Source organism: Trichosurus vulpecula, chromosome 4 (assembly GCF_011100635.1).
Source record: "Trichosurus vulpecula isolate mTriVul1 chromosome 4, mTriVul1.pri, whole genome shotgun sequence".
Classification (NCBI taxonomy): Eukaryota; Metazoa; Chordata; class Mammalia; order Diprotodontia; family Phalangeridae; genus Trichosurus; species Trichosurus vulpecula.
Genome location: NC_050576.1, coordinates 78,432,812 through 78,454,427, shown reverse-complemented (window position 1 = coordinate 78,454,427; position 21,616 = coordinate 78,432,812). Strand labels below are relative to the sequence as shown.

Below are 21,616 nucleotides of genomic sequence, written 5' to 3'. Positions count from 1 at the left end.
ATGGAAATTTCCTCAGAGAAAGCTTTAGAGGGCACTAGTAACCAATTTACTGACATATGCCCTTTCATCTCAAGGTATGTTGGAACTTGTTCCTCCTAAAGGAGAAACACGCTAGCCAGCTATTCTTCAGAGCATGAAACGTGGGTATCCAATTCTTGCATACAGTTAGAATGTGTGACAAATGGAAAAATCACTAAGACAATTTAATGAGCCTCCCCTGCCACCCCAATTTAAAAAATTTTCCCTAACCCTGAAATCTCTTTCAATCTTCATCACTGGAAGACATAACCTGATTTACTGTAGTGGATATAGTGCTAGCCTTGTAACAGGAGAAAGTTGAGTTCAAAATCTGCCTGTGACACTTTCTAGTTGTGTCATCATAAGGACAAGTCAAATTCTTTGAGCCTCTCTTTCCTCATCTATAAAATGGAAACAACTCTAGTACTTACCTTACAAAACTGTGTTGAGAATCAAATGAGATACTATATGTAAAGTGCTTAAAATGCTATTATGTGTCAATCAACATGTACTCACTATCAAGTTCCCAGAGAAGATAAAGCCACATGGAATCACCTCTCCAGAAAAGTCATTATCCATATTAACAAGATTTATTACCCTTTATTCTTTACCACTTTAAAAAGTTTTCTACTACTATGACAAAGTTCCTCTCTTTCTTCCCATAAAGTCATACTCAGACAACACCAAGTATATGAGGGGTTACAAATATTCAGATTTTATTATAAATAAAAATACTGTTTTATACATAAAAAACGCCAAGTGTTGCATTTTGTTCACCTCCCCAGACAGCAAGACTGCAGAGATTAAGGCGAAAAGCTCAAGTGAAGGCACATAAAAAAGGCCACAGTCTAGATCAAAAAGGAGCAAATTCCAGGCAAAAAGCAGCCATGTTCATACATTCCCCATGACAGCCATGTTGTCAATGCCATTACGCAAAGGACAGATAGCTCTACAATGTAATAATGGCTGTAATGCAGGGGTGCAATTGAAGAACTTTCTTATAAAGAATATTTATTTAAAAAATAAAATTCTGTTTAAAAAAAAAAAAAAACACCACACCACCACAGAGTTGAGGAAAGGCAAAACAAAAAGCCAACAGTCCCTGACCTTGGCCCAAGACTAGCTGGTGTGCATCTGGTACAAAGGATGAGAGGAAATCGATGCTGGCAGATTCTCTTGTCTTTTCCTGCAGCCTTGACCAGGAGATGAGTGTAAGTTATGACCATCTTACTACAAAAGCTGGTCAGGAAATACTGATGTGAAAACTTGGCGTAAAAAAAGCAACAGGTTTTATGGTAGCAAGAAGGGCCTGGGAGATGCAAAGGTGTCAAAGGGCAGAGGAATGCCAAGTCACAGAATTTTTGGTAAACTCTAGCATGCCCTAGGGGATAGCAAAGGGAGAGGCATATTCAAAGACTAAGCATCCTCCCCATCTACCCTCCTATAGCACTGTCCCTGATGCCTTATGGAAATCTAACGATATTAAGCTCTCACATTTCATATACACCCACACAGGGATTACATCCAGGAAATACACTTCTACCTGGACTCATAACAGGGCTGCAGACCCCTATAGTAGTACCCCCTAAAGCTACTACACACAAGTCAATTTAGCACTGCTGTTATATAACAGACACAAAGGACTCTACAGCCTCAAGAAATAACTGTTCAGGGCAACCTGGTGCTGTATCTGGGGGATGTCTGAGGGGCTCTTTTATCTATAGAGACTGTGTGTTTAGGTAAACAATTATCTACCAATACTACGAACTACAAATACTGCAAACACAAGGCAATGGGTACAAAGGAGGGCAATGGAGGGGAGAACCTAATCCAGAGGAATTATAAATGGAAGAAACAGTCAGAGGCACTAGAAAGTGTGATGCAAACTGTTGTGCTGGTTAAAAGGAAATATGTAGGGAAGAGGAGAACAGATACTGTCATTCTGGAAACAGGACCAAGTATATTTACATAAATTTCTTAATCTATAATTATGATAAACAAAACAAACAAAAAAACATTCACACAAAAATATAAATTTGAAATAATTAATAGCACCAGTGTGTCAGATAATAGTTTCTTCCCCGCTACGCAAAGTACAAAGTTGCATAGTGTTAAAGGCTATATATGAATCTCAAAGGCAGGGAGTCAAGGTGTAAGAAGAGAACCACTGTCCTGTGATCTATGAAGAAAAGTCACAGGGCTGAGGATAAAAAGTTGGAAAGCTTGCTAGGAAGCTCCCCATAAGGGCTTTCCCTCAACAGAAAGGAGAGTTTTTGCAAAAGGTAAAAATTATGAGGTGGAGGCTTCTAGATGATGGTGGCAGTGGTGGGACATAATTGAGAGTGCAACTGATAAGCCACCAAGGTTTAGACACAAACGGGGTACTCTGGTGTGATTTCTGACGCTGGAAACACTGAGAAGACAGGACTAAAGGGTTTAGTGTTTCATCTCCCTCCAGGAGAATGCAAGGGAACTTGACATAATGCCAAGTGAGCAAAACTATGTTATCCTTTTGTAAGTGATGTGAATAAAAAGGATTTTTTTAACCAAGATCTTAGTGATCAATTATTCTGCCTGGTAATTTAATACTACCTCCAAAACTATTATATACCCAGAAAACTGCTAAGTACTGACTTATTTTTTTCTTTTCAAAAAAAGACTTTAGTGGTTATTTCATCCTTACATAAAATCTCGCTATAGCATAAACTCCACATAGAGGGATACAAGTCTTTTGGTGAATGCAAAACAGACCCCTATCTTGCAAGCTGCCAGCTCAGAGAATTAGCTGACAACCCAAAGATTTGGGAAATGGTTTGCTTTTCAGGCCATGAGAGGCTTTTGAGAAAAACTTTAGCCCCCTTTTTCTGTCCTGGGGCCTGCTAAACAACATTATAAATAACAGCATCTTCTTAAAATCAGCAGGTGGCTCAGTGTATTGCACTCAGAACAGATGGTAAAACATTTGGTAGACGGCTACCAAAATTCTAACTGGACACTACTTTTGGCACAGGGATGTTGATTTCCTTTAAAATTCTGCTGAATAAGGGGCAGGGCTCCAGAGGACCATTTTTTCTCCCTGGAGGTGGGGCTCTCCCAGCCTTCCCGTAAGAGATCTGACTAGGGCTGAGGAGGGTCTTTTAGGTGGCAGTGAGAGAAGCGAGAGCTTGGGTTTCCTGTGCCTTGTCATACAATGGTTCACATACAGTTGCATTTGTACCACTGTACTATAACCTGGGACACTTTGTGTCCTTGTGCAAATTAAAAGGGAGAGTGAAGGTAAGGTAGGGTATTTTGGATGGAAGAGAGAGACTTTATAAAAGAAAACCCTTTGATGCCCAAAGATAGAAGTTTAATTTGCCTCTCTTTGAACTTTGCAACTTTTCCTGGTTCATAAAGAACAGTGACCAAGAGCAGCGGAGAGTTGGGGTCTGAAGAAGGTCATCTGTGTGTGAAGGCACTCCACAGCCTCACTATCACTCCACCAGTGAACTGTGGGAAGGTCGTCCCCCCACCCTGCTGACATGCCTTTAGGGTTTCTCAATGGAAGGGGTGTTGAAGCAGCCTGATGGCAAGCTCTTCTTGATGTCCTCTAGGTTGCGAATGTCTTTCATGATTTCCTCAATGTCTCTGTTGTAGTCCACAATGGCAGCCTCTTGTTTCTTGGCTTCGTTTTCTAGATCAGATACTTTTCTGTCAAGATCACTGATCTTCATCTCATCTTTGGCTTTGTTCAGGGTGCCCTCGATCTCATTCAGCTTGTTCAGGTCTACAGTGTCCAGCTGCCCTATAGAGTAAGAAAGTACAGAGACAAAGTCAATTCCAAGAAAAGACACCCCCTGAAGCCCTTAACAGACCAACCACAGCAGCTTTAACCAGGCAGAAGGAGCCCTGCAGAACGTGACTTCTAAATAACTGATACAGTACATGGGATATAAACAATGTATGCAAAGCATAAACACATTTTGACCTTAACCCAGCTGGAATGACTCATAACACACAAACTAACACTTGTTTGATTGGTTTGGTTTGAGAAAACATATTCACTTCCATTTTCTATAAAATATTCTCTCAAGGCAAATCAAGAAGCATAATTAAGTTTATTACATGCCAGGTTAATTGATAAGACAACAATAACCAAAAAAGGCTCTAATTTGGGTATAATTATTCTAGACCTCAAACTTTACATGTGAATTTTAAAGGTTATTTAATTTCCACAATGGAAAGACAGCTATATAATATTTAGTCTAGGTTGCATATGTGACTGCCTTGTTGTTTTAGTGGCATCCAGTGCAGCATGATATTTTTTAGTCTGTTGAGCATACTTTGAGACTTTCTCACTCCCAAAAGATTTACTCAAGGCAAAGTAGATCAGTTCTCAGGATTATAATGTTTTAGGGGAATTGGACAGAGAATGAGAAAATAAATTACCCCCATGCAAGAAATACCAGTCTAAGAATGCTTGTGCATTAAGGTTTGATTTAAAATTGGGGGGGGGGGGTGATTTTTGATAGGTTAGTCTTCCATAATAAGCTTAGATAGAGAGTTTAAAAGATATTTTTTTTAGTATTAGTAAAGCAGTGAAAACACAGTATCATGGAATAGCTGCTTCTCTTGCTGGCAAACTACTGACTTCAGCAGCTTGAGATAGACTCCAAACACCTCCTAATTTGAGAAAATAGAAGCTAATGAAGAGATGATGGAAGCTGATAAAGCTCTCTGTGCTGTAAGACACCCTGAGAGGCAGAACTCCTTTGTAATGACAGTTTGGTACTTTAATCACTGAACCCACTTGGAGAGAGTCGAAGAAAGTTTTGCTTTGTAATGAAGTTCGCTCCATCTCAAACAGTATTAAAAATGTTCCAGGATATTAAAAGTTTTCCTGCGAGCTCAACTTTCACCATCTATTTTCATTTCTTCATCTAAATGTGTATGTGAGCACCAAGAAGGATTCTAGACAAGGATGCCAGGTCTAGGACTTTTCTCAAGGAATCCTTTGATTGAGACCCTTTCATCTTAAATGGATCATTCTATCCAGCATACTGATGTCATTCACCAGGTCGGATAATTTGAGAAAGTTTCTATTTTCAGAATTGCTGAATTTTTAGATCATGAAAGAATATTACAGATGACTTGATCCCTAATGACCAAATCTCTTCTTTTACAAATAAGAATACTGAGACTCTATAGGGAAGTTGACTTGATCAATATCATATAATTCGTAGAAAATCTGAAACAAAAACTTGGTCTCCTGACTCTCATTCTAGGGCTCTCCTCACTATACCAGAATTGTTGAACTGGTTCAAATGAGGAGGCAAAAGCACTAGCAATGCGAACTAGGTGTGCTATTTATTATTAAATAGGCATTTAATAAAATTCTGGCTTAACAAGTAAGGTAGTGATATGGCAAGATACATAAAATAAACCCCCTTTACATCATCCCTATCTGCTCCTAACCTTCAATGAAAGGTTCTTTAATGACTGACAGTCATGTCATGAGGCAATTTAAAGAAACAAAGAATGAAACTATATAGTGTAACTAATTTAATGAATTATTTTATTTGATCAGAAAAGCTTATATCACATAATCTGCTTTATAAGTCAAAAAACCTGGATTCCATATGGTTTTATGGTATTTGAAATGGTCATACTCCTACTACATACCAAGTTGTTCCAAGAGGTCATTGATGATGGTGAGAAGGTTACTAACAGAGTTCTTGGCCTTTCTTGCATTAATCTCTGCTTCCTGAGCAGCCTGTGAAGCCTGTAGGGGAAAAAATGTGTGAAATTTGTCAATAACAACAACAACAGATTTTAATCTCTTTCCTTTTTCCTCAGTATACAGAAAGACCGTACTTTCTGATCTGTACTCTCTAAGCTGACAAAATGCTAATTTCTCCCTTCAGAGAGATGGCTTCTTTCTACATCTTTCCGTAAGGAGATCTGAATCATTAAAATCCATCCCACAGTAATACTGCTAAACACGCAGTTCACATAAGACGCAGGACGCACGCTCTCTGCAGTCATCTTTTAAACTGAAGACTAGTCCCATCTGTCAGCTTTCTCAATAAGTCAAGATATCTGTAGCCCATTTGGGGGGAGATAAGAGAGCAGTACTATTTTATTCTTAAAACGTGGAAAGGTCTACTAAAGAACAAGTTTTTTCAAGTTTTCTATGTGGAAAAACAACTTCTGGACAAAGACATTTTGTAGGAGTAACAAAGAAGTCATGGTCTAGAACTATGTTGTTCTAACCCTAAGTATTTTCACAACTAAATAAACCTCTTCAATACACTCCTCCAAGGAAAATTAAATTAAAATTAAATCATTCATGACATACTGTTCGGAGTCAGACTAAGCCTAAAGGTGAATTTATTAGGGAAAATTCCATGTAACTTGAATAAATACAATGTACATGAGTCACAGGAAACTGTGATCAAAGAGGAAGCCACTAAAAATATTAGAAAACAGATGATTTCACTGATCCCAATAACTGTAGCAAGGATAGAAATGAGTGATTCTGAGATATCTGACATGAGTTTGAGGCTTCATAGTACACTTTTTACAGTGTTTTATTTTGAAATTTCTATCACTTAGTTCTTTTGCAGGGCTCCTAATGTTCACCAGGAAACATGATAGAAGGTTGCATAACAGAGTATAATTCTATAGGATTAGCACCAAAAAAAAAAATCCAGAATAAGGGATTTACAAAGAGATAGTTTTACCCCCTCCTCCAAGTTTCAGCTGCTGTCCTAAATCAGCATGTTCTCTTCTTTTCATCAAACTTAAAGTTTCTGAGGCTTAAAAAATTTTACTTGACCATTAAATCTGAAGCTCTACTTATGCCCTGTGTCACCCTCATGATGAACTCTAACTCAGATAACCAATAATACTTTTTAATGGTTCATTTTTGGAATTATTTCAATAACTACTAAATTTTAATTAAATATGGGAAGGGAACTGTTTTGCCTTCTAATTAGTAAATGAAAGCACATACAACTTGAAACAAAGCTAGTATGATAGAGGGGTCAAACTCAAAGCCTTTATCCCTGATGCCAGGAACCAGATTAAAACGTAATTAGGAAATGTTCAACAAAATAAACAAAAATACAACAGATAATGTTACGTTTATTTTCCAAGTCAGTAAGTAGCCTTCATGGATCCAGTTCTATTTGAATTTGACCACTGTTTCTAGAGATTCAAAATTCTAATCCTTCCAAGGCAGAGTATTTTGGGCTGAAGTATTTTTCAGTTGATTAATTCCATAATATTAATGGGAAAAGATTACATAAACAAATTTGGCTACCCCATTTATGGGGTATTTTGCCACCGGGAGAAAAAACACTTTACAAAATTACTATCAGAGCAATGTTCCTGTATAGCTAGGTGAGTATCTGAAAATGCTGAGCACTCTAGCAGCAACTCTTTCTGCAGACAGTCCTTCCTGTATTTTCACCATGAGTATGGGGAAAACTACAAGTCGGCTTTGATTTTTAACTTTCCAATTTTTAAGGTCTATTTCCCCATGACTTGTAATAAGCAATAAAAATCCAATTTAGATCCTTAGAAATATCTGTATGTTTAAATAGGTACTTCTGAAAATCATTCTGACAATCCAAAGCACTGTTTGTTCTCTGAGAGATAAGACATCTGCATTGCTTAGCAAGTACAGTCTACATTTATTCAATTGTTCTGAATTTCCCATCGCTACATTCCTCTAACATTCTCTGTCCACAGAAGTCTTGATGTTTTGTTCTGGGTTTTTAATGTGTTGGGTAGATCTTATTCAAATACTCAAATGGATATGTCATCTCATCAATTTGGATACTGTTTCTAACTCATCTATGTCTCTCAAGATCTTTTTAGACACTGAGTCTGGTATCCAATATATGAGTTATTCCTCCCCCTCAGTTTCATATTACCTACAATTTTCATAAATATACCATCTATAACTTTATCCAAGTCAGTGACAAAAATGCAGACTACAATAGAACCAAAGATAGAAGAACCCTGTGGCATTCCACTAAAAGCTTCTCTCAAGGTTGGCAATCAATCTATCAGCATTTTAAAAGTACCTTCTATAAACCAGGAACTATACAGAGGATTCCAATACAAAGAAAAATAATTCCTAGTCATATAAGGTGCTAACATTCTAAGGGAGAAACAAGTCTAAGAGAATAAATACAAGGGTTTGGGGAGGGCATAAGGAATTAAAGAGATCAGGAAAAGGCTCATACAGAAGTTGGGAGGTGGACCGCCAGTACAAAGGCACAGAGCTGGGTGACGGAGGATTGTGAGGAACACAGAAAGGGCCATTTTGGCTGGACTGCGCAATTGAGGGCAAGGGAGGACTTACCAATAATGTGTAAAAAAGGCGAAAAATAGGCTGGGACCCAGGATGTGAAGAGCTTTAGAAACCAGACAAAGGAATCTACATTTAATCCTAGAGCCAATAGGTCAGATCTGCACTTAAGGAAAATCACTTTGGCAGCTAAGTGGATAACAGACTAAGAATGAGGAGACCTGAAACAGGGTGACCAATGAGGCAGCTGCACAATCTAAGCAAGTGGTGTTGACAGCACAAACTAAAGTGGAGGATAGGAGGAGAAGGGTCCAGGTGCAAGAGGTGTTGTTGTAGAGATATACAACAGAAGATATATATAATTGTCTATGTGGGCTGACAACGGTCCATTACTTGAGTGAGTACTCAACTATTTGGGAAAAGTGGTTCACTATCTATGAATGGGATTGTAGAACGTTGATTTTCTCCATAAGGACAAAAGGAAAGACTGTCAAATGCTTCAATATGATCTAGCTACACTAGGCTCCTGACACTTCCTTAATGCAGTAGTTGAGAAATAAGGTCAGACTCATATAACATTTTATAAGCTCACATGCTGATTCCTCGATCACAGTTTCCATAAACATTCCAAAACCACATATTTAAAAATCCAATCTAGAAATCTACCAAGGATTTAGCACCAAAGCTCACTGGTCTAGTAAGGCACTTCACAGGCCACCTTTCCCAACCCTCTCATTTTGTACATAAGGAAACTGAGGCTCAAAAGGAGTAAGAAATATCCCTAAGGTCACAAGTAACTGCCAGGATTCAGAGTCAAGCCATCTGCCCCCAAGGCAGTGCCCTTTCCACTGGACCATGCTGCTTCCCAGCACCTTACTTACTCTTCTGAGAGAGACAAAGGAAAACAAATAACCACCAAAAAAACACACAGAAAAAAATTACCTAAGAAATAATATCTTTGTTACTGTTTCCAACCCAATGGGTTTTATTAGGCTTCTAGAGGCTTTTTGGAGAATTGCTGTCTTTTACTATGGGACGATGCTCTCAATTGCAAGAAACAACATCGTGACACAGTATTTTTCTCTCACCACACTCTGAGTACACATACTTAAAGCAGCCTAGTAGCTATCCAAAATTATGGAGCAAATACAGCAAAGTCTGTCCAACTATCTATCTTCAGAGGTGCTACAGAGATCAGAGAATATGTTTCTAGATTTCAGTCTTTGCATCTGTAAAACAAGGGGGTTGAGCTAAATAATTTCTAAGGTCCTTTCTACGTCTAATGTTCTTTAGCCATCTTAAGTTCTTTTTTAAAAAAGTTATTTTCCTCAAATAATTTAAATTCCTGTTTCTCTTTAATCAATCCAAACTATACACACACCACACACATACGCACTTTTTACAGTCAAACTCTTAAAGAAGCCAACAGGATTTCTAATCGAGACAATGCGTCTTTTTATGGAAAATAAGGAAAGTGGAAAGTAGAGTACGTAAGTATAGCTGACTTGTATTAATGAGCATAATACTTCCTTCTTCTAGTCAATTAACTCCCACATGAAAATGTCTTTCTTCTAAAGTAGTGGGACAGGGAAGGTCTTTTGAGCTCCCTCAAAGTGCCTATTTAGAAATATTTACTTATATTAGGATAATTTTTATCATCTAAGTTCACATACTTAAGTCATCTCTTTGAACCTGAATTATAATAAAGTCCTTCAAAAGCATAAACCTTGGCTTTGAGCAAGAAAAATCTCTTTTCTGTTCTTTCTTGAGCTTCATATACATGAGACTTCTATTTATGGTATTACAAACTGGTTTACATCTATATGTCATTGTGAAGGGTCTTCCTTTGAAGCTGTGGGATATAATATTTATGATGAAGGAGACCATCTTCAAAAATGTCACATTTGTGGCAGCTAGCACCCCCAACCCCCACGTACCAAGTTTTTGGGCATAGAAGAGTACTAACTATGGGGCTGTGCATCTCTGCACTACAAACATCCACCAGGAAGTGTTGAGACCACCCAACCTTGGAGACAGTGCTTGGAGGGCAGAAGCTTGGACACCTGGTCTTCCAAGAAGTTCCTGCTGCTGCTGCTGAGCAGTCCCACCCTTCTCCATGGGTTGATCACGTGTGAAGACAGCCCAAATCACTCACCATTCCTGCCATCATCATATCTTGGTCAGCATCATCTTGCTTTTTCTTCAGTTCCTTTTCTGCTTCTTGTAACTGTTTCAACATTTCATCCACCTCTCTGTCCAAACTTGTAACATCTGCAAAAGTCCTTTCTGCCTCTGCTTTGGCACTGGTAGCATTCTAGGTGTGTAACACACAAATGTTACCTTTTTTATTTGTTCTGTTCTAAGACATTTTCCTTCTATTCTTCATTAAAATGTATAAATCTCAAAAAATTTTAAAGTACAATTCACTATATTATCTTTCACCAATGTTTTGGGTTCTTTAAAGCTGAAGTGTTACGCATATTGGGTGTCCTAAGCAACTTGGGAGCAGAACATAAACCTTATTTCTATTTCGTTATGGGCAGCAATGTTAATAATCAAATGCCAATCTCTGAATAACTTATCACAAGATAAGCTGACCATAACCCTATCACCTACATATCCCACAAAACCAAGTACCTGAATATTCAAGTGGCCTAAAATAACAATCAAATAATTACTGGCTACAGAACAGCAGAATAAGCCACAATCTTAGTCATTTCTATTTCTTAGCTTTTACAATGATTTCCAAGAGAGTGCAACTAAATTCCAGAACAAAGAAACTTCAGTATAAAGAAATCTCTTCAAGTTATGACCCTGTAGCCTTGGCCCAGCTAGGACAACTGTATTTACTAAAATTGTACCTTGTTAAGTACTAACTCGCTAGATAATGATAATCACTAGCATTTATGTAGAACTTTAAAAAGTTTGAAAAGTACTTTGTAAATATTATCCCATTTTATTCTCACAACAACCCTGGGAGGTAGGTGCTACTATTGCAGATGAGGAAATCAAGGCAAATAGAGGTTAAGATACTTGCTCAGGATCTTAAGGGTAAAGAAGATAAGAAGATAAGAAGAAAGAACATGTGATTTTTTATTACTGGGGAACAGAAAAAGAATTGGAGAATAAAAAAAAATCCCTCTGTTTGGAGATGCCAGCATACACACCTTCTGCACAGCCCCTGCGATCTTTTCCGCCTCATGGGCCTTAGTTTTGGCTTCAGTGGCATCTGCAGCCGCGTTGCCCAAGGCCAGCTGCGCTTCTCTTGTCTTTTCATTGGCCTCAGCAATCGTCTGGTTGATGGCAGGAATCTTCTTTAGCGCCTCCTCTGCTGCTGTCTTGTTATCATTTACTCGTCTATCAAAATCTAAACGGACATTTAATGGCTACTGACAATCAGGAAGACACTGTAGTGAGATTCCACGGGGCTCTGTGAGGCAAACCCCATGAGCCAAGAAAATAAAGGACAAACAGAATACAGACTAAAGACTACGTAAGAAGCCTAAGAAAGAGCAAAAGCCATTCGAGTATCCACTAACGGGTGTGCTGAGGATTAGCTAGCTGGCTGACAACATCTTTCTTGTTCCGGAGTGAATATTTTTTACTTTTGCATTTTCTTATCTAAGGAAGGCAGTGAGTAGTACTGTAACACGGAACTGAACACAGATTTTAGCAGAAAGCACTAGGGATCAGTCTTGTTATATATTTATAGTGTTACTGCTTCAACATGGGAGGTTAAACAGCACAAGAAATTTAAAATGACAGTTTTCATCTATCAACACACAGTTAACTTTAAGTCACATGAAGACCACATGACCCAGTAAAGGAATATCACAAATCTCTTTGTCCCAGTGGTTTTCTCTTCTACCTTTCAAGTTGTTGAGAATGTCATTGGCTTCTTGTAACGTGTTCTTCCCCTTTTTAGCAGCTTCCTCAGCAAGAGCCTTGGCAGCATCAGCTCGGGCCAAGAGTTGGTCAGCTGTCTATAAACACACGACAGAATGACAAGAACCTCCAAGACAAAAGCCTCCATCTCATTCGCCACGGCCACTGCAGCAGCAGGTGTGGCTATACCCACTTAGCATCCTTTCCCCCCTCCCCCACCACGGTGGCCCCCCAGCCTCACCTGCTGCTCGGTCCTCCCTTTGTCCAGCAGGTCCTTCACCTCCAGCTCTTTGGCTCTCATGTCTTCCCGGAGGTCCTCGTAGTCTCTCAGCTTCTTGTCCATCATCTGTTCCAGGGCCTCCGCTTCCTTCTTTATCTTATTAGCCTCATTCTTCCCAAAAAAAAAAAAAATCAGTTTGTTTCAAGAAGGCAATAAAACTTCTGAAGAGTATCATTCTGAAATCCCAGTGCCAATTCCAATATGACAGGTCATGATCTGAGAGCCAGGACTTCTGGAGGTAGTTTTAATGGCAAAATTGAGCTCCATAAGAATGCCAAACAGCACAGACATGCACTGTGTGTGTGTGTGTGTGTGTGTGCATGTGCATGTATGTGTGCACACCCATGTGCCAGGACATTAACAGGCAGACTGAAGACAATTCAGTCACACAAGCCTTGAGATACGGTTGGGAATCAGGAGTGCAGAGATGGTTCATCTGGCTCCATCCCTTTTGATGTAATTGAAAGCATCTTGATAAGATTCTTTTACTGAAATTCTTCTTCACAGTAAGAGGGGGTGTTAATCCTAGTGTTGCTCACTTTAATCAAATCCATATATTAAAACACACAGGTTCACACAAATACTCTTCTATTCAACTCAATAGCATTTCTTATAATACACGGCACTGGGCTAGATTACTAGAGACAAAAAGATAAAAACAAAAGCACCTGCCCTCAAGAAACCTGTACTTTAACGGAGAGTGGTGGTGGGATATGACAGCGTGTATGAGCAAAATGTAAGAAAATGGGCAAAAGAATGAGCTAGCCTTTTGAGGAGGAAGAGAACAATAAGCCAGGGGTAGTGGGAAAGGGTAGGAATCATGGAAGTCTTAAAAGCAGATAAAGATTATGCAAATCTGCAAATTTGGGAAAGGGAAGTAGGCCAGTGTTGCCAGAGCATAACATCCAGGTCACAGAATCACGTCTGTCAAGGTTAGCAGAAAGACTGTAGGGTGTCTTTGAGGCTGAGGGATTTGTTTTCTATCTTCAAGGCAAGGAGGAGCTCTTAAAGGTGTTTAAGCCAGGGAGCGACTGAGTGGCGGATCTGTGCCTGAAGGAATTGACTCTGCCTTGTGTGGAGAATGGTTGGAAAGAGAAGAGGACGATGAAAGCAGGCCAATTAGGAAGCTATGACAGTAGTTCAGACAAGAGCTAAAGAAGGCCTGAACCAGGATGGTGTCCGTGTTGATGGAGAGAAGAGAAGGCAAAAGATGTGTTCAGAGAATCCACAAAATTTGGCAGCTAATTGGATGTACAGGGTAAGGGAGAGGAAAGAGGCAAAGATCACTCAATGGTCACAAGCCTGGATGACTCTGATGACACATAGCAAGCATTTACATAATTGCTTTAAGGTCTACAAAGAGGTTTACATATATAATTTCATTTGATCCTCACAACTACCTAGTAAGGTACGTGTTATCATTATTACTATTTCTGTTTTACAGATGAGGAAACTGAGGCTGAATGTTTAAGTGACTTGGCCAGGGTCAAAATCTACTAAGTATTTGAGGCAGGATCTGAACTCAGTTCTACCCGAGTCCCAGCCCAATCATGTACCTCTGTGCTGCCTCACTCATCGATGCCTGGTGGGGAAGACAAGCTTGGTTCCAGACATGCTGTGGCAGAGGTGCAGACAGGACATCCTGGGTGGGCATATAGAGCACGCTGCTGGAGTAAATTTAGGGGGCAATTCATTTGAATAAAGGATTTCCTGTTTGTAAAAGTTTTTGCCATAGGATTAAATGGCTTTCTACTGTTCCAACAGTTATTATTTTAAATAACACTACTACGTTTAAAAATATGATTTAGATTTCAATACTACAAACATTGTCTTGTTCAACAAACTTTGTGCAAGGCGCTGTTAGGTGTGAACAACTTTCTAGGAGAAACTGCATAAAGTGAGGCACACTTGTAATAGTAACTGGGCTCAGGCATTTTAAGGTGTGGCCAGCGTAGAGACAGAATGGGACAAGGAGATTTCTTATCCAATCAATCATGGCACTTGATGGCTCTTTTTCGTGTGTATGTGTGTGTATGCAAGCATATGTATGGACATATGCAGGTGTGCATGCAGACGCCACACCTCAAGGGCCACAGAATCCACAGGCGTCAGCTGGGCAACGCTAGCATAAATTTCTACAGCCTTGTCTCCAGCTCGTTTGGCCTCTTCATGTACTCGGGTAGCCTGCTTCTCCAGATCTCGTGAGAGGTTCTTCGCTTGTTCATATCTAAGGAAGAAAAGATAAGATTTAACTAATAATGGACATTAAGAGTCTTTATAAAACAATCGAACCACAGACATCCATTAACTGCTTCTTCCTTGTTAGGTCCTGTGCAAAAGTGAGAGAGGGCCCACCTCTTTGAATGAAAGTTTAGAGTCTGCCTTCCACTGGGAGGGCAGAGGTAGAGGCGCAATGTGCCAACAGGTAAGGGCATATGAGGATAGGGACAGACACAGGATTTCATTAGAACAGGGAATTTTCAGGTGAGGGAGTTCCCTCTTCCAAAGCCAGCGGGCCACTTCTCTGCTGGGAAAATGAGTTGCCTGGACATGGGATGGATAAGAGGGAATCAGGAAAGACCTGCGTAAGGTCCAACGGCAGAAGAGGAATTGTCATGCATCAGGAACAGCAAGGGGGCTGGTTTGAATCTAACAGAGAGTATGAGAGGCGGACCAACATGAAACTAGTCTGGAAAAACAGGAAGAGCCAGATGGCTTTCAGTGCCAAATGCAGGAGCTTGTATTTTGGTGAAGGGTCCTAGGGCATTACTGAAGCTTCTTGAGAACATCAATTTGGCAGCTATGAGGAGGATGGACTGGATGCAGGGAGAACAATCAGGAGACCACTGCCATCATCTAGGTGAAAGGTCAGGTTGATTTTGGTGTGAGTGGAAAGAAAGGGATGAAGTAAAAGATGCTGTGGAGGTACAATCAACGAGGATTAGATACCAATCAGATGTGGGGGATGATGATTCCTAGGTTTTATACCTGGGTAACTGAGAGGGTAGTAGTACCTCTAATAGAAATAGGGAAGTGAGGAGGAAGGGTGAGTTTAAAGAGAAAGACAACAATAGCTAGCATTTATTTAGTACTTCCTCACAACCACCTGTGAGGTGGGTGCTACTATTATCCCTAGTTTATATGAGAAAACAACCTGGGAGAGGTTAGGTGACTTAACCATGGTCACAAAACTAAGTGTCCTGGGCAGGATATGAACTCAGGTCTTCCTGATTAAAAGTCCAAAGCTCTATACAATGCCACATCTACACGTTTAATGATAAAGAAAGATAACAGCTTTTATTTGACATGTTGAGTTTGAGAAACCTATGGGATATACTGAAAGGTACATTTAAAGCACAACTAAAAAACTAGGAAAAACAGCAAAAAGTAATAAATTAGAGGAAACATTTTAGCATATTTTCTCCAATCTAATTGAACCATTAGTAAATATTAATAGAACTGAAGCAGATTTCTATCTTTGTGACAGCATTTCTACCATTGTGACTGTTCTCAACAAAGTGCCTACTATGTAAAGGTACTGTGAAGGTGGTTGGGATACAAAGACAAAAGACATTAAAGGAGCTTCCATTCCACTGGCAAGATACAATACAGTGAAATGCCAGTGATATGTTAAAATTTTATTTAATATCAATAATACATAATTAAATTTAAAATTTATCCTATTACTTTTGTTTAAAACCCACAGACCAGTTTCTTCTTTCAATCACTAGTATATGCAGTCCAATTAGTATATTTTCTCCTTGTCCCCATACCTACACCATGGCTATCTCATAGGTTTCTTTTCATTTTATCTTTATTTAACATTTCTTATATTTTCTTATTTCTTTAACAGTTTAAATGCTTTGATTAATTAATTATTTTTTTATCTGCAACTCCAATAAGCAATCGAGTAGACTCAAAAGCCTTAGCTCCATTTTTCCTGACCTAACTCCTATAGGACATTTCAAAAGCACAAGTAAAAGACCATCCAGAACATGCTCCAAAGACACCAGAATTTAATTTCTTGTTGCAATGTCACTAACACACACACACACGTCTCATCAAACACTTTAAATTAGACTCACTTCCTATTAAGTTCTTCAATTTCATTTGCTGTTTGATTCTCTCCAGCCAAAGTCCTCAAGAGCAGATTATAGGCTTCAGTTGATGTATCATTGGCTGTCTTCGCTACCCGTACAATGTCATCAGCCTCTTTTTTATGTCTATGACAGAAAAAGAAAAACAATTCCATAAAACACAAGCTGCCGTAACAATCTCCCCATAAAAAATTATGTTTATCCCAGCTACGTAAGACATTTCTTTTTTTTGTTTGGTTTTTTTTTTTTTGGGGGGGGGGGGGGGGCAGGGCAATTGGGGTTAAGTGACTTGCCCAAGGTCACACAGCTAGTACATGTGTCAAGTGTCTGAGGCCGGATTTGAACTCAGGTCCTCCTGACTCCAGGGCCAGTGTTCTACTCACTGCACCACCTAGTTGCCCCTACATAAGACATTTCAATCAAACTACCAAGAAGTATCTCGGACAAAGGTGTCACAGTGAGAATCTAAATACATAAACTTAAAAAACAAAAGCTTAATGCTACTCCTAGGCCGATGTTTATATCAGTCAAGTTAAGACAACCTTGCCCCCAACAGTAGTATGACATTAAGAGAGGCTTCACAAATGAACAGCATAGATACATCTTTCTGAAATCATTGGGGACTTCACAGATCATAAGATAGCATGACTGAAGTACTTATCAGTTAACTCTAAGGTTATACCAGCAAATCAAGATAGGCCAGATTCATAATATATATGGTTAAAACTAGATCCTTATGAAATAAGCAAATAAGCAGAATCCCAAAACACCCTATTGTTAAAAAAAATCATGTACTGCTCGGAATAGCTATGTCTGTCAAAATTAGACAAATTATTATAGGAGTTGAGTTTTTAAACTAGTTATATATTACATAATTTTGCACTATTCTCTAAAAATATGGGAACTGACACTAGAATAATTCTTAATGTTTAAAAAAAGAAAGGTCACTGAATTCAGCAAAACTCCAGAAATCCTATAATCTCATTAGTTTGGAATTTGTGATAATCTGGACAGAAGCTGGGCGTAAGTTTAATGCCTTTATGTTGGGTGAAATGATTTCCTTAGAAAATTAACAGTATAAACAGAATAAAGAGTATGTAGGGGTAAATGTTTAAACTACTTAGGATAAGCTGAATTCAAGTATTCGAAATTAATTCAGAAGCACTGAACAAATTACAAATGGTAAATGCTAATTACAAATCACTCTCATCTAGGCACCAAATCAAGTCCCCAAAGCCCCCAACTATGTACAATTATGTTAGTCTTACTGAAAATACTGGTTAATCTGGCAGCTTCTACATTAAGGGATCCAAGGGCTTGGAATATGATATTCCAGAGGTCAATGGAGCTAGGATTAAAACCAAAAATCACCTACCCAGCAAAGCTAAGTATAACGCTCCAAGGCAAAATATGGACTTCCAATAAAATAGAGGACTTTCAAGCTTTCTCAGTGAAAAGACCAGAGCTGAATAGAAAATCTGACTTTCAAACACAAGAATGAAAAGAAGCATGAAAAGGTAAACAAGAAAGAGAATCATCAGGGACTTACTAAAGTTGAACTGTTTTGTTTACATTCCTACATGGAAAGATGATGTGTGTAATTCATGAGACCCTTCTCAGTATTAGGGTAGCTGAAGGGAATACATACACACACACACACACACACACACACACACACACACACATAGAGGGCACAGGGTGAGTTGAATATGAAGGGATGATATCTAAAGAATAAAATAAAATTAAGGGGTGAGAGAGGAATATATTGAGAAAGGGAGAGATATAATGGGGTAAATTATCTCACAAGAAGTGGCAAAAAAAAAAAAGCAGTTCTGTAGGAAGGGAAGAGGGGGCAGGTGAGGGGAAATGAGTGAATCTTGCTCTCATCTGATTTGACCTGAGGAGGTAATAACATACACACTCAATTGGGTATCTTACCCCACAGGAAAGCAAGGGGAAGGAGATTAAAAAAGGGGGGAAAACAGAAGGGAGGGCAGATGGGGAAGGAGGTAATCAAAAGCAAACACTTTCAAAAAAGGACAGGGTCAAGGGAGAAAACTGAATAAAGGGGGACAGGATAGGAAAGAGCAAAATATAGTTAAGTGTTTCACAACATGAATACTGTGGTAGGGTTTGGCATAATGATACATGTGTGGCCTATGTTGAATTGCTTGCCTTCTTAGGGAGGGTGAGTGGGGAGGGAAGAGGGGAGAGAGTTTGGAACTCAAAGTTTTAAAAGTAGATGTTTAAAAAAAAGTTGTTTTTGCACGCAACTGGGAAATAAGATATACAGGCAATGGGGCACAGAAATCTATCTTGCCCTACAAGAAAGTAAGGGAAAAGGCGATGGGGAGGAGTGGGGTGACAGAAGGGAGGGCTGATTGGGGAACGGGGCAATCAGAATATATGCCATCTTGGAGTGGGTGGGGAAGGTAGAAAGGGGAGAAAATTCTTGTGGAAATCAATGCTGAAAACTAAAAATATTAAATAAACAATAAAACAGAGAAAAAAAAAGAAAATACTGCTTATACTCCAGAGTAAGATAATGATATTTCTTAAAAATTCCATTCTAGGCAGACCAGCTTTCACACCAGTCAGTCTTAATTACTGAGGCTCTACACTTATGAGAAAAACTACTTCAGTACTATTTTCTTAACGTAAGATCAACTGTGTGTCAAGAAAAATATGTTATCTCAACAATGAAGATCCCTAAAGGTTTCCTCTATCTTCTAGCACTATTATGGATGATTTGGTTCACTCCTGTTAGCTTTCGTGTGATGGATGGATTCCCTCATTTTTTTTTTCCGCAAAAAAGAAACTCAGACTCATTTGAGTGAGCACAAGTTTTCCACTGTGAATCTTTAGACGGATACCTTCAACAATTAAGAACTTATACATGAAGAGAAATCCACACAGCATTACACGCTGCACGACCAAATTCAAAGTTCTTAAGTTTAGCCATGTTTGAGTCAATACAAAAGGCAGAAGGTTCTCAATGCCTCCAAACACTCTGAGCTCAAAGGCAGAGATTTCACACTGATTTTACAAAGGAAAATAGATACAAGAAATTACCGTTCAGCAAGTTTACGAGCCTCTTCTGCCAAGAGAGTCATGTTGTTAGGATCCCCAGTAGAATCTGGTTGGGTAACTGACTGAAAACAAAATAAAACAACAACAAGACTTACTGTCACAGAGAACTGAACTATATGAATTTAAATAAGGGAAGTGTTTGTGAATGTAAGTATTATTTAGCAACATTTCCACCTTTCCAAAGATTTGTATTATTATATAGAGATGATAAAATCATAAGAGTTAGAACGAACCTCACAGACCACCCAATGCTTCTTTTACTTGCGAAGCATGAGTGCCTTCTGTTTACAACATACATCCAACAAGCACTCACCCAACCTCTGCTTGCATACAGCCAGCAAAGTGAACACATGATATCCAGAGGCAGTATATTCCATTTTTAGACAGTGAGAATTATCAGGAAGTTTTTCTTCATATTGAATTGAAACTGCTGTCCCTTTAACTTCTATCCACTACCAATCCCAAGTTCTCCTCTCTAGGTTCCAGCCCTTCAAATAACTATTTGATGTCAGCGATTCCAGCCCCATTAAGTCTCTTGTATAGACTAAGTATCTCTACTAACTTTGGCTGTTCATCATATGAAATGGTTTCCAGTCCCCTCTGCATTCTAATAATACTCCTCCAAACACATTTTAACTCAACACTCCTCTTAAAATGTGGGACACAGAAGTAAGTTTAGTAATTCATACTGTGATCTGACCAGCATAGAATACCATGGATTAACATCTCTCTTGGTCTCAACACTATCCTTCTATTCCCTTGTCCCACCAAGGACTCCAAACCAAAACCCACCTATCCAGGTTCCACCAGTAATTATCCTTTTCAAAACTGTACCCAAAGGACCCCTGGGATTTGCTATCAGTACTACCACAAAACCCAAAGGGCCAGCAGGCCTTTCCAACTGCCCAGTGACTGAATTCAAATCCATGTGGTGTTTCCCCTAATTAGCACATGAAATCTTTGAGGAAAAGGAGCATCTTAATTTGATGACTTGTATTTACAATGGTTAGCTCAGTGCTCAGCAAAGGGCAAGTGCCTAATAAATATCTTTCTATCCTACTCCAACTCGAAAGCCCAAGAGGGGACAGTAACTTTATGTCATTTGTTGACTCATCTTGAACTTGCAGTCAATTAAAATACCTAGGTCTTCTTCAAATAAATTGCTGCATAGTCAGGTCTCTCCTATCCCATACTTGTAGACTGGATATTTTTGAAACACCAGTATCATTCCTACTTTTACATAAGGACGAAGGAATGCTAGCTTTCCCAGTGGCACAGAAAGAAAAGCCAGCAAAACAAACACAAGGCTTATTTCTTGACAACTCTATGGGCAATGCTACTAAAGCTCTATTTGTCATGAAATGCTATCAAGGGGAAATATCATCAAAGGAAAACTGTGTAGTAAATAAGAGAAACGGACTGGATCCAATTCTAAAACGATTCGCTATGTGCTCTCAGGCAAGTTTCTCTACTGCCTGGGTCTCACTTTCTGCATTTATAAAACGAGGGAATTAAGCTAGGCTACATTTTCTCCAAGGTCCACTCGAGCTCTAATAGTCTGAAGTCATTTATTATGGAGATCTATTGATAGAAAAAAGAGTAAAAATAGTTCATGACCTCCCTTCCAGTAACAAAACACATTGCAAGTCACTATGGCAGACATCCCCTGCACATCCAACTCCAACAGTAACACTCACCACATTGGCAATGGCCACTTTTGCTTTCTCCAGTTCTCTGGAAGCAATTTCAATGAGTCTTTCTGTGCTCTCGACTCGTGTGCGGGCTTGCTCAGCTAAATTTTCTGTCTCTTCCACAGTGTTGCGGATATTCTGCAAGCGACTGATTTGGCTGGACAGGGTGTTATTGACCCTCTGGAGGCGATCCATCAGGTTCTGGTCTATATCTAGAAATGAATGTGGGGAGTGGGGGTAGGGGAAGAAAGTATAT

At 39.1% G+C, this 21,616-nt stretch overlaps 1 protein-coding gene across 1 annotated transcript in view; it reads right to left on the bottom strand.

Annotated features, from left to right (window-relative positions):
- Nucleotides 1–710: 710 nt before the first annotated feature.
- The window catches only part of LAMC1 (laminin subunit gamma 1), a 148,446-nt gene continuing 127,540 nt past the window's right edge, over nt 711–21,616 (bottom strand). The window contains exons 19-28 of the mRNA XM_036753929.1: nt 21,367–21,572; nt 19,652–19,731; nt 16,568–16,705; nt 14,565–14,709; nt 12,444–12,593; nt 12,186–12,300; nt 11,485–11,684; nt 10,473–10,631; nt 5,680–5,779; nt 711–3,802 (exon numbers count right to left, since the gene is read on the bottom strand). Coding sequence (XP_036609824.1) covers nt 3,546–3,802; nt 5,680–5,779; nt 10,473–10,631; nt 11,485–11,684; nt 12,186–12,300; nt 12,444–12,593; nt 14,565–14,709; nt 16,568–16,705; nt 19,652–19,731; nt 21,367–21,572 — 1,550 coding nt within the window. The 3' untranslated portion in view covers nt 711–3,545. The remainder of the gene's footprint in view (nt 3,803–5,679; nt 5,780–10,472; nt 10,632–11,484; nt 11,685–12,185; nt 12,301–12,443; nt 12,594–14,564; nt 14,710–16,567; nt 16,706–19,651; nt 19,732–21,366; nt 21,573–21,616) is intronic.